This window comes from Mastomys coucha, unplaced genomic scaffold (genome assembly GCF_008632895.1).
Source record: "Mastomys coucha isolate ucsf_1 unplaced genomic scaffold, UCSF_Mcou_1 pScaffold22, whole genome shotgun sequence".
NCBI lineage: Eukaryota > Metazoa > Chordata > Mammalia > Rodentia > Muridae > Mastomys > Mastomys coucha.
The window spans coordinates 260,387,058-260,403,758 of record NW_022196905.1 but is presented as its reverse complement, the minus strand read 5'-3'; the positions used below and the strand labels follow the sequence as shown (position 1 = coordinate 260,403,758).

Sequence of the window (16,701 nt, the reverse complement as noted above, 5' to 3'; positions counted from 1 at the left end):
GGAACATCCACATCCACATCCACACACACACACACACACACACACACACAGGAACATCCACATCCACATCCACACACAGGAACATCCACATCCACACACAGGAACATCCACATCCACACACACACACACACAGGAACATCCACATCCACACAACTAAGAACATTATTGGGATAATCGGTCAATGTGAATAAGACTTAAGTGTTTAAGCAGCAGATATTAAAAACCCCTGCTGAAGCCAGGTGGTGGTGGTGCACACCTTTAATCCTAGCACTTGGGAGGCAGAGGCAGGCGGATTTCTGAGTTCGAGGCCAGCCTGGTCTACAGAGTGAGTTCCAGGACAGCCAGGGCTACACAGAGAAACCCTGTCTCGAAAAACCAAAACCAAAACCAAAAAAAAAAAAAAAACCTGCTGTGATAACTGCACTGAGCTTGTCTGTAGAAGAGAATACCCATGTTTCCAGAAACTGTTATATAAGTATAAAAGGCTTAAGAAACACAATTGCATAAGTAAACCTGTCCTGAGAGAAATGACACCTGAAAACAAAGGTAGAAACTACACCCTTTCCTGGGATTATTTAAAACAAATAAACCCCATCCCTGTTCAAAAGACCTTGGGCTTTTTAAACTCCAAAGGCTTGATGGAAAATGGCCTTCAGCCTGAAATGATAGGAAAGGGCGGTCCCCAAGTCTGAAGACAACTGTGAGCAACATTCTGGAAGGCTGTCACTGCCATATTCATCTTTCCAAAATAGACTATAATCCCTGAAGTACATGAGGGCACCTGAGACAGCAGCTTCCCCGATACTTGTTGCCCAAGCCAGAAGTGAAAGCCTGGACCCAGAAGCGCCTGGAAGAGCCTCTGGAACCAGCAGCAGATAGCCAGGGGTTCGAAGGTGAGCTTCTGGAACCAGCAGCAGATAGCCAGGGGCTCGAGGGTGAACCTCAACAGCATACTGAAGGGAACCCTGTGTCCAACTTGTATCATTATTTAGTAGAGGGGAACAGACCCCACAAACCATAGCCTCAGACCAAAAACAGCCACTGCCTCTGGAGTGTAGATACAGCTTCCTGATACATCCAACTTCTGATCTGCAAGGTAAAGATGACCAATGAAGGCAGACCAAAGAGCTAGACAGTTTCTTATCTGCCCATAACACAAAGATCCCAAGCTCTGAGCCTGGGCCTCCACCAGCATTTAATGACACTTGAAACCACTAGAAGTCTAAGAAGGAAGGGTACTGGCACTCTTCTGAAGGAGCAAACCTCTGAAGAGGCAGGGCTCCTCCAGCTTGTCTGCCACTTCCTACTGAAGGGATTCCTGATGGAGATGAGAAGGAATGATGTATCTACCCAAGGTGAAGAAGCCAAGTAATGGCACCCCTGTGATCTTGGGAGAACTCAGCAGCAAGTAGAGCTGAATGGGTTATTGACATCAACCCTGGGCACAGCAGCAGTGGCTTCCATCCTTGAATACCACCTTCTTCCTGCTTCCTCCTTTACAAGGCCGATCTGAATTTTAGACAAATCTGAATTATGGAATTCTAAAATACATTGTAAATATATGTAAATATTGAACCTTTGCAGAAATGTGAATAACCTGAACCCTACAAATCTTTAAAATCCATGAAATTTTAAACCTGGAAGGGCAATCACAGTCACTTCACTAGGAGACTCTGGGAGCTAACACCCTTGACATGACAGAGTATGTTTACAGAACTAAGATATTCTGAGGTCAAAGGTGACGTTGCCTGAAACGTGAACCATGACCGTAGCTGTGAGCTGACCAATAGTTGTGACAATGTTCAGCTGGTAAACAGGTCACACAGCCTTGAAATCAATCTTGAGCCCACGAAGGCTGAGTTGTGTAGTATCTTCAGAGATGCACAAAAGGTGGTAGGCAGCGATCATCTCCACTCCAAGCCATCCCTGCTCCGGCCAGTGCATAAGCTGATCTTGAGGAGGCTGTTCCCATCCAGGTTGCCCCATCTGGGAAACCTGCAGCCCATGGAAACTGCAAGGCATCCCAATTCCTTCCCTGGGTCTGTTGGCAAGATGGAGATGCTCCGGACTTTGGCCTCAAAGTAAACTTATAGCAGCAGGGTATACACACCAGCTTTATTTCCAGTTCTATCCAAACCCATTTCCAGCTTCCACAGGCTAAACTAACTTTCTATCTGAAGCAAAGGAAACCAGGCCACAGCTATTCTCACATAAATGGTGTTTGTGACTGATAGTCTTATCGGCACACCACCTGTCCAGACTTCGTCTGCCCTTAGTCTTCCTACTCATTCTTTCCAGCTCCTCCTCCTCCACGCTCACTTCCTGTGCACTGTTTAGCCTCAACATGTTTTTTTCTTTTGGTTTGGTTTGGTTTTTTTCTGTTTGGTTGGTTTTTTTTTTTTTTTTTTTTTTTTTTTTTTTTTGAGAGAGGGTCTTAACTACAGAGCGCTAGCTGTCCTGGAATTCACTATGTAGACCAGGCTGGCTGCCAACTTACAGAGACACACCTGCCTCTGCCTCATGAATACCAGGATCACCACACCCCACTGATCCTGGTTGTCACCATCACATGTACACTTCATTTCACTTTTCAACTTTTTCAGTGACATGCTGAAACCTGTTTCCATCTTTTCCCCCTCCCCAGCCTCTCTTGCCAGACTTCATTCTTCCAAAGCTCACCTCTGTAATGCAATCAGCCATAAATGCTCCCTCTAGAGCAGCCTCGAATTGTCCATCACCAATGAGGCTCCTTTTAGGGAAGTAAATCTGTCTGCTCCACCATGGGCTAATATATATGTAATCTTACTGGACAGTTCTTGAGTGTGTAGACACGAAAGCTACAAAGAATTCAAGACAGGAATCAAATCCACAGTATTTGGGAATGTTTCATCCTCCTTGGTGGTGGCTTCATGCTCTGGAGGTACCAGCTCCTCCACCATGTTCCAGTGTCAGTTTCAAGACAGCTCTAAGACTATCTCCATCCAAGCAGGCCAGTGTCAGTGTGAGATTCTAGATCTGCCCTTGAAAACTAAGGACAAGAGAGCAGCATCTCCCACCATTTCAAGGCAGGTAGGCCTCACTGCAAGCTTCTGCCCGCAACCCCAGTGCAGTCTGAGGAGGCAACTGCTGCAGCTCCACCCACACCTGCTCTCCAGGTTCCTAAGACTCTCCTTCCAACTGACAGGTTAGAAGTTGACCAGTTCCCTGGGAGGGGTTTTATGAAGAGAAACCTTAACAACGGTCACCACAGCCCTAACTTCAGTGTCACATTCTTGTTGGGTGGGGCCCTCACTGCATCCAACTGTCTAGTCTGCCCCCTGGCAGGGAAAATGTTTTTCTGGATTTAAATAACTGAGATGGCATTTTAAATAATAAGGGACTTTACAGTCAGCCTTGCATCATGGAATTCATTCAACCATAGGCCTTAAGTTTCCGTAGCACAGCTGATTCTGAGAAAGCAGGCTAAGCTACATGGAGTAGCATTAGTAAAACTACTGTTGGAAATTCATCTAGAACCTGTGCTTGGACCCTCCGTTTCACTCATATGCCATGTTAGTCAGTGTACACACATGCCCTGACCACATAGAGGTTCTGAGCCCCTCACTTGGAGAAGCACTGTTCAGGGTTCTAGTCAACCTCTCCTCACGTGCATCTAACATGTTCTTGAGAATACACTGCACTTCTAGCAGAAAGCTGATGTTCTTAGTCTATCTCTTGGATTATTTAATATCAGTGTCTCTATTGACCACATAGCCTCAATCAATCAGATGCTACAGTATTTGCCAGGCTTTTCCCAGAGATAACATGTTTTTCCTGCCAAGACACTGGATACTTTGGGATAATGGAAATAGCAGACTGGAGAAGATATGACAACTAGAGTGTGGAGTCCTGAATTAGATCCTGAAACAAAACAAAAGATGTCAGTGGGACACTGAAACTTGTGTATGGTCTATAATCTAGGTAACCTTGCTGTTAGTTTCTCTGAAATTCTTAATCCAAGACTAATTCTGCAGGTGGACCTACGAATGCTCATCAGTGTGTAGGTTGCTGTGGACTCTGCAGCAAGGCCCTGGCAGATGCAGCCTATTTTACTAAGCACAACTTGCAAGTGTGCCAGCCCAATGCATTGCCTTGCTATCTCTGTGCAATGGGTATAGCAAACACTGCACCACGCACCTCTGAATCAGTGAACCATGATATGCTAGCTGCTTGCACTAACCCAGCAAGCAAGTGAAGTGGCTAAACTCAGTGCTCACTATAGAACAGTCAAATAAAGTGCCTAATCTCAGTGTCTGACCAGTCTCCCGCATTCTGGTACCCTACCAAGGGCGGAAGAACCATTCAACTGGAGGCAACCCCAGAGTTGGTTCTGGCACACATCCATCACAAAGACTAAAATATGGAAAGAAAGTGTCTGAAGACAACAGGCTTTGAAGTTCCTGTTCAAGGTAAGCAGTCTTGTACTCACTAGAAATACTAGAGTATAATAAGCTCACAAGAAAATAGAATACAATGAAAGACTTCAATTTCTGACAGAGGATCTAGGTAGCTTGGAGAACACAGGAGTGGGGCTCAGCAGTCTCCACAACCACCTCAGAGACAAGACAGCTTCCAAGCAAAGGGAGACCCTTGCTGGGCAGTGGTGGCATATGCCTTTAATCCCAGCACTTGGGAGGCAGAGACAGGCAAATTTTTGAGTTGGAGGCCAGCCTGGTCTACAGAGTGAGTTCCAGGACAGCCAAGGCTACACAGAGAAACCCTGCCTCCAAAAACCAAAAAAAAAAAAAAAGGGGGGGGGGGGGGCTGGTGAGATGGCTCAGTAATTAAGAGCACCAACTGCTCTTCTGAAGGTCCTGAGTTCAAATCCCAGCAACCACATGGTGGCTCACAACCATCCGTAATGAGATCTGATGCCCTCTTCTGGAGTGTCTGAAGACAGCTACAATGTACTTACATATAATAAATAAATCTTTTAAAAAAAAGGGAGACCCTTGAAGATGCATAAACAGCCCAGATATAAGGTATCTGCTATGTGGTCCTCCCAGTCTTAAGGTAACAAGCTCTCCCAGGCACTAGTGGGGAAAACCATTTTTAAACCCCTCTCCACAGACCTAGGGCCCCTGCCAGTTTCCTCTTAAGGTCTAAGGTTTTTGGCTTGGTTTGTTTTTTCTTTTTTCTTTTTGGCTTTTTTGAGACAGGGTTTCTCTGTAGCCCTGGCTCCCTGGCTGTCCTGGAACTCACTCTGTAGACCAGGCTGGCCTCAGAAATCCACCTGCCTCTGCCTCCCAAGTGCTAGGATTAAAGGCGTGTGCCACCACCGCCAGCCAAGGTCTAAGGTTTAAGCAATAATAATTAGCACTACTGTAGGACCGGCATCCAAAGCAATAAGCAAACATTTACCACCCTCCCCCAAAGTGATACTAAACAAGAAATCAAACTGAAAAGAACCCCTAATAGTCTTCTCAGCCTGAAGGAGGAAACATATTCATGAAACAAAGAAACAAACGACTGAACAAAACGAAAAGAACAAATACAAGCAGAATTTGTTTGTTTTGTTTCGTTTTTCAAGACAGCTTCTCTGTGTAGCTCTGGCTGTTCTAGAACTCAACTCTGTAGACTAGGCTGGTCTCAGACTTAAGAGATCCGCCTGCCTCTGGCTCCCAAGTGCTGGGACTAAAGGTGTGTGTCACCATAGCCTACTCAGAAACAATTTTGATTTCTTTCCCTGAGATAGGGTCTCACTATATAAGCGAGTTGCCTCAAACTCGTAAACATCCACCTGCCTCTGTCTCCTAAGTGCTTGGAATTAAAGTCCTGTGCCACTGCACTGCACATAGCAAAATTTGAAAAAAAAAAAAAAATTAGGGCTAAAAAATGAACTGAAGCTCTTTCCTGGAATTAGAATAAAAAGGCATAGAAAGATGAAGAAATTCAAGTTGTGTACCTAAATGGTGTCTCACACATGGCAAGAATCCCTGAAAGAATAAAATCGGGGGAACAAATTCTCCAATGACTTAAGAAATTCTCTTGGGAAAATCTCCCAGAATTCAAGGACACGCCTACTGAGCATACCTGTGAAGTGTAAAACTGTTCCAATGCCAAGAAGGCCTTAAAACCGTCCAGGGAGGAAACGGTTACCAGAAAGGAAGTACTTGGCAGAGGCTCCCTGTGGACTGAAAGAAGAAAGCTGGCTGAAACACTGTGTCCTGAACTAACCAGGCGTGCAGGAAAAGACATCGGGACCTACCTGAACGGGCCCAAGAGTCACTACCCAGATTAGAGAAAGGCAGAGAGGAGGTGGAGTGAAGCCCAAGAATTAACACTATCTTCGAGAAGTTACAATGTCACCAGGAGCAGAGAAACAAAGGCCACTACAAACGACAAGGAAAGAAAGCAAGGCTGTGCGGGTCGGGGACGGGACGCTAGGTGGGGAAGCGAGCACCAGTATCAGCCCCGATGTAAACAGAGAGCCGAGCAGAGGCGGATGCACCAGCCAGGGCGAAGCCACCCTACCGGGGCAGAGCGCCAACAACTGCCGGGAGATGGGGCCACCTAGGCGGCAGGGCGGCGCGCAGGGCTCGGGAGCACCGCGCGAGGCCCTGCACTGACACACTAGACGGCCGAGCAAGAGGCACGGCGTCCGCGCGCTGAGGCCGTGACCAGAACCAGAGCGCCAGGCGCCGGCCCGGGAGGCGCCGAGGCCCCGGGGCCGAACGCGAGCACGGCCCCCGGGCCTCGGCCGGCACGGAGCCCGCAGCCCCGGAGGGTGGAGGCGCGAAGGCGGCGCGCGGACATTCCGCGGCCCGCTGGCCCCCGCCCAGCCCCGGCGTGCGGCCCGCGGCCGTTGGCAACGGTTGGCGGCGGGGCGGGGCGGGGGCGGACGGAGATCTCGCTCTCGCTCTCGCTCTCGCCCCGCGGGAAGGGGGAGTGGAGGCGCGACCGGCTGCGGGAGCTGCAATTACCGTGTGGGCTGCGGAATTCTCGTGGTGTTTGTCGGGGAGATGCGATAATGGCGTCCGTCCTCGCGAGAGAAGCAGCAGCTCTGCGCAGGCGCTGCGAGCACCTCCCCAAGGCCTGTGCCCCGCCCTCAGCGCAGGCTCCCTGGGCTTGGGGCTCGAGGGAGGAGCCAGTCGGGCAGGGGGCGGAGCCTGCGCTGGGCGCCACCGGCGCGCGCTTTCGCGGACGGACTCCGACGAACATGCGCAGTTGTCCTCCCGTGCTCCGAGAGTTGACACACTGGGCCCTTACTTCCCCATCTCACGTCCGTGTTATTTGCTAAAGCAGTAAATCCTCCAGTGGTCAATCTGAGGAATGTACTCCTCTTTGACGGGTGTGAACAAACACTAACGCTGCCCTGATGACTACAAATCCCAGGGTACGCTGTGAGTGGCACGATGCATTCTGGGACTGGTAGTCTTCTCGACCCTGATTTGCCTGCTGGGATTTGTAGTCCATCCGGATTCCGGCAGCCACATGCCTTCCCTGCCCTGAGGGCTGCTGGGACTTGTAGTGACAGCAGCTCAAATGGGCTGTACGCTCCCAAACTGGTCCTACCTACCCGGTCTGGAATCTGTCTCAGACGTTCCGGGCTCGTTCAGTGGTATAGTCTCGAAAGTTGCCTAACTTCCCTATGGGCAAGGAGGTCGCGGGGACACTGTCACTGTGGTAGAGATTATATGTGACATGCTTACATATCGGGCAATAGGAGCTATGCAGCATCGATGTGCATTTGTTGGCAGAAATGCCACTAGTGGCTGTCTCTGCACCTGGTCTGTCGTCCATGTTCCTTTCCAGACTGGCCCCTTCTGCATGTTCGCAGTAAACAATCCTACAAACCAGGATACAGGAGCTATTTTCACTTAGAAAAAAAATACTTTGTTTCCTGCCCCCTCCTCTGTGCCGATAATAAAGCCATGACTCAGTGCAGCTACCAGCTGGGCGACCTTGGCACAGCCCTTCTAAACTACTGTGCTCTGTCTGGGATTGGATCCTGTGCTGCTTTTCGTTAGGAGTGTCTTGAAGATTTCAACCTAGAACTGTGCTGTTAAAATGAGACCTATTCCCGGGCGGTGGTGGCACACGCCTTTAATCCCAGCACTTGGGTGGCAGAGGCAGGCGGATTTCTGAGTTCGAGGCCAGCCTGGTCTACAGAGAGAGGTCCAGGACAGCCAGGGCTATACAGAGAAACCCTGTCTCGAAAAAGAACAAAAAAAAAAAAAAAGAGAGAGAGAGACCTATCATTTTCAGAGATGAGGATGAAGTCCGAAAAGACAGAAATTGCTGGAACTGGTGGCAGCTGGAGCCAGGACAGCAGGCTCTGGGCGTCTGTGTGAAGTCTTACAGTTTTAATGTTGAAAGCAAGTTGGCAGCCAACTCTACATAGCAAATTCCAAGACAGCCAGGACTACATATCTTGGTTGGGTTTAGGGGTGCACGAAAAGAGAAGAAAAAAATCTGTTGAAAAGTCAGTTTTTCTTCTGTGAACAGGCTCTATATCCATGGTAAAGATCTCTTGTATATCTTCTTTGTGACCTCCTGACCCCTGACCCTGGGACTCCAGAATGCAGACTCCTCGATGCCTTCCCCCATACTATACAAGGCAGTTATGTCACATGGATCCCCTCACAGTCCTGTGTGACTTCCTCATACAACCTGTTTGCTCCACCATCACACCCAGGTAGTCTGGCAGGCTCTTTTTTTGTTTGTTTGTTTTGTTTTGTTTTTTTTGAAACAGGGTTTCTCTGTATAGCCCTGGCTGTCCTGAAACTCACTCTGTAGACTAGGCTGGCTTCGAACTCAGAAATCCACCTGCCTCTGCCTCCCAAGTGCTGGGATTAAAGGCGTGTGCCACCACAGCCCGACTCAGGCTCTCTTTTTTAAGACAATGTTTTTTTGTCCTGGAGCCCAGGCTGACCTTGAACTTGTCTTCCTGCCTCGACTTTCCCAGTAACTGGGATGACCCCGCTTGAACAAGCAAGCACGTTCCTTAGTTTTCCTTTTGTGAGTTGTTGCTGCTCTCTGATCTCTGCCCTCTCCCCCAGGAGCAGCTGTGGCTTTTCAGAGCTCATTGACACATGGAGAGGACTTAAAAGACTTGGCAGAGTTCCTGAGCAGGAAGTGAGCAGACCACCCCCACGTGTTGAATAGCTACCAACCAGCCATATTTTACTAGGATCCTTTTTCTTTGTAGGAAAAGTTTCAATGTTTTAGCAGTGCCCCTAGATCACACACCCATGGTCCTCTAAGAGGAAAGTTGGATGTCCTGACCCAGAAGCAATGTGAAGCCTTTTCAGGGTTTGGCAAAGGCTGAATGTGAATGGATTTGTGTTTTGAAAAGCTACTCTGCTTGGGGCGAAGTTCCCAAGACCATTGGGGGGGTGGCGCTTACCCAGGAGAGGGGCAGCTGACAAAGCCAACATGGATGATGATGATCGATTGAGGCCTGGAGTGGAAGCTAGTGCAGAGAAGCAGACATACGGGAGAGGTCCTGACTCTAAGGCTGAGGAGGAGAGGTGTGATGAAAACCATTTAGGGCTTGGACAGAGACCCAGTTTCTTGTAGTGAATGACTGCTGGCCTCTGCTCAGGCTGTGGTGACAGTCCCTCAACAACCTCTCTTTGTAACTGGTACAAGCCTGACAACAACCTCTCTTTGCAACTGGTACAAAGCCTTTGGTAGCCACCTCCCCCTCACCTGCTTCACAGGGGATGCTGTCACTGGAGACTCTCCCCCTAGGAACCAAGATGACAGTTCAGAGTCACAGGAGAGAGCAGCATTCTGAGCCAAATGGGGACAGTGGCAACAATAGGGTAGGCCAATGACATGCTCGCTCATGGCTCTAAAGTTAGCTCACTGAAGTGCCTGCCTGGCAGCTACTGCTTCTTCTCCTTCTCCTTCTCCTTCTCCTTCTCCTTCTCCTTCTCCTTCTCCTTCTCCTTCTCCTTCTCCTTCTTCTTCTAAGATTTATTTATTATGTGTATATGAATATACTGCTGTCTTCAGACACACCAGAAGAGGGCGCCAGATCTCATTACAGATGGTTGTGAGCCACCATATGATTGCTGGGAATTGAACTCAGGTCCTCTGGAAGAGCAGTCAGTGCTCTTAACCGTTGAACCATCTCTCCAGCCCCTGCCTGACTTCTTAAACAATCCTTGAGAGATGGGACCTTGATCTTTCCACTGACCTCTGAGTTACTGGTCCAGAAGAATTCTACAATGTCAGGCTTGGGTCTTTAGAAATTAGTAGCAGCCACTTCCTGAACCCAGGGACCCTTGCCATTAACCCACTCTGCACCAAACTGCCCTGCAGATAGAATCTCTACCTCGTACCTTCCAGGCAGTCACAGGAGGTACTGTCTTGGAGGAGAGGGTACCACACCATGAGCTAGCACAACCAGCATCACAAGGAACAGAGATGAGCATGGACCATGGGGTCTATCCAGAGAGCGTGCGCGTGACCTTGTCAGCCACAGATGCTTTCGCCCTGACCCTTCAGCATATTTCCTTAGGTAGCCATGGCAGCCATGCCACAAACTCCCTTGGCAGCTTCTTCCCCTCAACCTCTCCCCCACCACTGTAGTGACTGAGCGGTTGGGTGACTGACTGGCCTTTCTGTGTTGCCCAGGCATCCACTGCACTCCTTATGTGTATCCCAGAATGTGAACAGCAGTGTGGTGACTGCACGTACCTGAATACCTCCTGCTGGGCCACACATTTAGCTGCACTTTCTTCCCAGTTCCATCTCAATATTGTTTTTGTGGGGTGGGCTCAAAAATGCTTGGGACTGGGTCACTTGCCAGCTAGGGGACACTCCTGACACAGACCACCACTCTGAGATGCAGGTTTCTCCATGTTCAAATGCCACAGTGTTGGGGCTGTCAGGGAAACAGGAAACAAGAAACCAGCTTAAAGAAATAGAAGGAGGGCTGGAGAAATGGCTCAGCAGATAAGAGCACTGACTGCTCTTTCAGAGGTCATGAGTTCAATTCCCAGCAACTACATGGTGGCTCACAACCGTCTGTAATGAGATCTGATGTCCTCTTCTGGTGTGTCTGAAGACAGCTACAGTGTACTCACATACATAAAATAAATAGTACATCATTTAAAAAAAAAGAAAGAGAGAAAGAAAGAGAGAAAGAAAGAAAGAAAGAAAGAAAGAAAGAAAGAAAGAAAGGAGGAAGAAAGGAAGAAAGGAAGGAAGAAAGAAAAAAGAAAAAAGAAAGAAAAGGTGTTTATCTATGCCTGCAAAATGACCCACCTGGTAAAGATGATTGCCTGGTGACCCTAGGACACACACATTGGAAGAGAGAACTGATTCCCACAAGTTGTCCTCTGCCCTCAACATGTGTCTACATACATGTGCACAAAATAGATAAGATGTAATTTAGATTTTTATTCCTTTTGAAAAAATCAATTAATTGATTATATAACCAAATGCAAATACAAATAATAAAGGCTGTAAGGCAGGGTGGTGCTCACTCTTAACTCTGGCACTTGGGAAGAAGCAGCAGCAGGAGATCTCTGTGAGTTTGAGTCCAGCCTGGTCTACAGAGTGAGTTCTAGGACAGCCAGGGCTACACAGAGAAACCCTTTCTCAAAAAAAAAAAATATATATATATACATATGTATATATATATGTATATGTATATACATATATATAAGCAAAAATTAAAAACAATACAAAATCTGAAGCACAATTCCTTCTTTCTGTGTGTTTCTTTGTTTCTCTCTCTCTCCTTCCCTCCCTCCTTCTCTTTCTCTGTCTCTGTCTCTGTCTCTCTCCTTCCCTCTCTCTCCCTCTCCCTCTCTCTCCTTCCCTCTCTGTCTCTCCCTCTCTCTCTCTGTCTCTCTCCCTCTCTCTCTGTCTCGCTCTGTCTCTCTGACTCTGTCTTTCTCTCCTTCCCTTCCTCCCTCTCTCTCTTTCTCTCTTCCTCTTTTTCTCCCTCTCCCTCTCTCTCTCTGTCTCTCTCCTTCCCTCCCTCTCCCTCTCTGTCTCTCTCCTTCCCTCCCTCTCCCTCTCTCTCTGTCTCTCTCTCCTTCCCTCCCTCTTTTCCTCCCTCCCTCCCTCTCTCTGGCCCACAGCTCATCCGCCCTTCATTCTAGTCAAGTCCACTCTGTGGATGTAAGGCCCAGCAGGTGTGACATCAGACTCTCTCAGACTCCTTCCCTCCCTCTCCCCCCTCCTTCCTTCCCTCTCCCCCTCTCCCTCTCTCTCTCCTTCTCTCTCTTTTTCTCTCCTTCCTTCCCTTTCCCCCTTTCTCCCTTCCTCCCTCCCTCCCTCTCTCGGGCCCACAGCTCATTCGCCCTTCGTCCTAGTCAAGTCCACTCACACTCCCACAGACTCTAATCTTAAAGCAGCAGCAGTGATGGAAGATCTTACACACATGCCTTCCCATCCCCATGGGCTCCTTTGGAAAATGGTATTGGAGGATGGACAGACAGCTGCTCCAGCCAGAACAGGGCTCCCTGGGGCTGACACAAAAATCCATGTGTCATAGCCAGAGCCACCAAATAGATGTCCCTACGTAAACCCTTCATGAACGAAAGGGACACCTTTGGTGTTGGTGGCCAACCTCTGGGCAGGACCCAGGGCATTCTTACCTCAGGGGAATATATTAGAATCAAGTTGGGTCTCAGCTGGGGAGGTGGATCCAAGGGACCTCCATCTGAGCTCAGCAATCAGAACACCCAGTCATAGCCCCATGCAGCTAGGGCAGTGTGGCTCCACTCCTCCTTATGCTCTTGAACCTGCCCTCTTCTGTCCTCTCCTGTGACAGCTCTGTGTCTGCCCTACATGTCCCCAACATAGGGTCAATACCACAGGGGTTGGAGACCTTGCCCTCACCCATCCTTCACATCCTTTCCTGCTGCTCTTGGGGAAATCCATGTCAAGTTTAATTCTCTGGCAGGCTTGCTCAGCTGTTGACCAGACCAAAGCAGTGACCAGAGTGGCCTGTTCCCAGCCAAGGCCACTGGTCTCCAGTCACCCACTTCTGAGCAGGGACAGGCAAGAGTTGAAATTTAACCACTAGGTTCAGAGGTTTTAATGAGTTCCTCAAAAACACAGAGATGCACCCGACTCGGAGTGACCAAAACAAGGAGAGACGCCTGGCTACTACCCTGCCGTGCTCAGAGCCACGATGCTCAGGAAAGGCCCCCACAAGCCTTTAGCCATCCTCAGGCATATGGGACTTCTCTACGCCACAGGGCCACAACAATGGCGTTTCCAGCATTCCTGTGCAGAGAAACACAGCAACTGTGCCCGTAAGTAGATTCTCAGACTGTTCCAGCTGGGATTTGATGGTGGTGGAGTCTTAGGGTGGCTTTAAGAGGCAACATGATCCAAAGCTAGCTGGCTTCCGTTCTGATTTGTACAGTGTCTCTGGCATCTGGTGGTCCCAAATGAGTCACTTAACTCTGGTTTGGAGCTAAAAGGGTGGGAGAGGTACTGCAAATGGCCAGTACATGCTCCAAGCCTCTAACTGGGTCTAAGATGCTTCTGGGCATTCGAGCTGCCTCAACTGCAGATTTTAGGCTTCAGCATTTGGAAGGACCCTGAGTCCTTCTTGTAGACAACAAGTGTCTTTTGAAGAGACAAGAGCTTGAGTAAATGCCCTGCCTCCTTAAGCCTCGATTTCCACATGCACAGGGCAGAGGAGGTGGATGCTGTCTGCAGCATCCGGTGAGAAAGCAGTGGAAAGCCTGGTGCACACAGGCTCCGCTGTTCATCCGAGAGTGCCCAGCCTCATACAGCTCTGTCTGCAAACCCCAGGACTGCCCAAGAAGCTGCCAGGCCTCCTGAAGGGTTACAAATAGCCTGGAAGGTGAATGGACAAGCAGCTCTTGCAACCCTGGCAGCCTGGTCCCTGAGTGCCCAAAGCCCAGAGACGAAACTGTCAGAGGGAGAGGCTCACAACTCCAAGGCCTGAGAGCTGAGGGCCCGATACCCTGGGTTTTCTGGCTCATGGCACTCAGGTTTGAGGCTCATGGATCTGAGCCTTAACCCCGGCACTTGGCAACCGCTGTAGTCCTTGGCCTGACCAGCTGTGAGCAGTAGCAGACAACACTTGCTAGTGTTACTGTTCTCGAATGTGCTTAGGGTTAGGGATCTTCAGCCCACGACAGCTCCAGCTGTTTTGTCTCCAGTGTCTGAAGCTTGGCCCTTAAGGTTTGGCAGCTCCCTGGAACTCATCTGGTGACCAAGGCTGACAGCCTGTCACCTCCGTCTTCATAAGGTCCAATGTCACCACTGCCCACTGTCATCAGTGTCCAGTGTCCCACCCCAGTCACTTTGGAACTCTTTGGCCATCCTCCCAGGGCTGCTATGGGCACTCCTATCAATACTACCGCATCCTCACACACACACACACACACACACACACACACACACACACACCTCTTACCTGCTCCGCCCACAGACAAGGTCACCTGAGAGAAGCCTTCCTGAGATGGTGTCTCTGTGTAGCCCTGGCTGTCCTGGGACTTGCTATGTTGAACTCAGAGATCCACCTGTCTCTGCCTCGAAAGTGCTGGGATTAAAGGAGTGTGCCACCAGGCCCTGTATGAGGAGCCTTTTTTTTTTTTTTTTTTTTTTTTTTTTTTTTTTTTTTTTGATCCGATGTTGCAAAATGAGAGGACAGAGCAGGGAGGGAGCCAGAGGTGGGTGTGACAGGTTCTGGACCAATTAGAGCACAGCCCTGTGTGCAAAGGAAAGTGAGGGCGCCTACCATCACAGGCCATTCTGCAGTGCAGCCTGGGTATTCCTCCTCTGGCCTGGGCCTACACAGTTCCAGAGGCGACTGGAATTCACTGAGGCTGGTCTTGTAGTTTCTAGTGCTGGGGAGGCAGAGACAAGCAGATCCTCATGGCTCAGTAGCCAACAAACCTTGAATAATCAGAGAGAGAGAGAGAGAGAAGATGGCTGCCACCTGAGAAATGATCCTCAAGTTTGCCCTCTGTCCTCTCCAAACTTCTGGGCAGGTGGAACCCTCCACACAAAGGTTTAACTCTCCAGGAGAGCCAACTACCAACCATTGTCAGCTCCTGGCTGCATGTCCCTGGAAGTCTTTTGGGTTGGTTTGGTTGAGTCACGGTCTCACTATGCATCAGGAAACTCTCAGATTAGCCTGAGACTCTCTGTGTAGACCCAGCTGGCCTTACATCCTGAGATGCAGCTGTCTGCCTCCAGCGTGCTCTGGAAAATACACTCAGACATGAACCTTTTAATAGGTTTTACAGGCTCACAAGTCAGTGTGTCTTCCTGGGTTTGGCTCACTCAGATGGGGCAGGCCAAATCCCAGCTGGGGGTGCGTGGCCCACATCTGTACAGTGCATTTCTCATACACCCCAACGCCCTCATCTCACCCACTCCCCATCCCCACTGGGATGTAGTTTCCTCACAGAAAGCCCAACCATGGAAACCTATTTGAAACCCCTGCTCAACCAGAAGAGGCAGAGGCAGGCGAACCTCTGTGAGTTAGAATCCAGCCTGGTCTACATAGTGAGTTCCAGGCCAGCCTGCGAAAAGCCTGTCTCAAAACAAAACAAAATAAAATAAATAAATAAATGTTAAAATAAAGCTCCTGTTTATATCCTATCCACTGATATCCCAAACAGAAGCAAGTTGCCAGGGGCTATACCCCATAACAGAGGAGTTGGGGACAACCGTCCTCAGAGAGTTGAGAGGAAGGAGCAGGTGTCTGCTGATGGGTCATCAAGCCAGGAGAACAAAAACCCCATAAAGCAAGGATCCTTTTAGGTCTTTACTCCTGTCACCATGTTAGTTCTGGGGCAGGGGTTTTGATTCTACTGTCATCTGTGCCCGGGCCACAGTTGGTCTACTGAAGCTTCACACAACTTTGTTAAATGATTAAAGAGAGAAAGTCTGCCTTATTGACATTATTCCTGACCTGAAACTAAACCAGTTTACTATGATAGCTATGAGGAAAAGGAGGATGGCAATGATGGTGCTGATAGCAATAATGATGATGATGATGATGATGATGATGATGATGATGATGATGATGATGATGATGATGATGATGATGATATATGTTTTTTGAACAGGGTCTCTTCTCTGTAGACTAGGCTGGTCTCAAACTCATAGAAATCTACCCGCCTCTGCCTCCCAGTGTTGGAATTAAAAGCAAGCTCCAGCATGCAGGGCAACAAGGCCAACTTTATCTAGCTTGAGCCTTACCTTGCTATGCAAGGTGGTCACACGAGGCCAGGGTGAGGCATCATTTGAGACTCATTTTGTATTCACTCTGTATTGACACTTTACATGCACAATGAGCAGCCCTTTCCCTTCCCCTACTGGGTGGCAGATGTGCTCAGCACAGATGTTTCCCTCTGGGTGGTCTTGTTGACACAGCTCAGCAAACAGGTCCTAAAAATCTACTCTTCTCACACCTTGGGTTTCTGAGTCAGGGAAGCCTGAGATGCCAGGCTGGAGAAGAGCCTCTGGTAGGGCCTTTTGACATGCCTGGATTTGGTTTAAATACAGCCTTCTGCAGTTGTGTTAAACACCAACCGCCCAGTGGGAAGATCTCTTGAGTCTTTCTTACCCCACATGTAGTCAAGGTCTGTGTTGGCTCCAAGGCCCTCTTAATAGAGCACAGATAATCCAGTCCCTGTCACTGGGGCTACTGAAAATGTTAGGGTCAAGTGACAGCTGAAGAACCAGCCTGTCTCAAAGCCA

The 16,701-nt window shown here is 49.1% G+C and overlaps 2 protein-coding genes across 8 annotated transcripts in view; one reads left to right on the top strand and one right to left on the bottom strand.

The window, feature by feature from the left end:
* Nucleotides 1–7,061, bottom strand: part of Banp (BTG3 associated nuclear protein) — a 76,081-nt gene extending 69,020 nt beyond the window's left edge. For all 7 annotated transcript variants that reach the window (XM_031341646.1, XM_031341651.1, XM_031341648.1 and 4 more), the window contains exon 1: nucleotides 6,963–7,061. The gene's annotated coding sequence lies outside the window, so the exon portion shown is untranslated. The remainder of the gene's footprint in view (nucleotides 1–6,962) is intronic.
* Nucleotides 7,062–13,132: 6,071 nt separating this feature from the next.
* Nucleotides 13,133–16,701, top strand: part of Ca5a (carbonic anhydrase 5A) — a 30,702-nt gene continuing 27,133 nt past the window's right edge. The window contains exon 1 of the mRNA XM_031337391.1: nucleotides 13,133–13,265. Coding sequence (XP_031193251.1) covers nucleotides 13,142–13,265 — 124 coding nt within the window. The 5' untranslated portion in view covers nucleotides 13,133–13,141. The remainder of the gene's footprint in view (nucleotides 13,266–16,701) is intronic.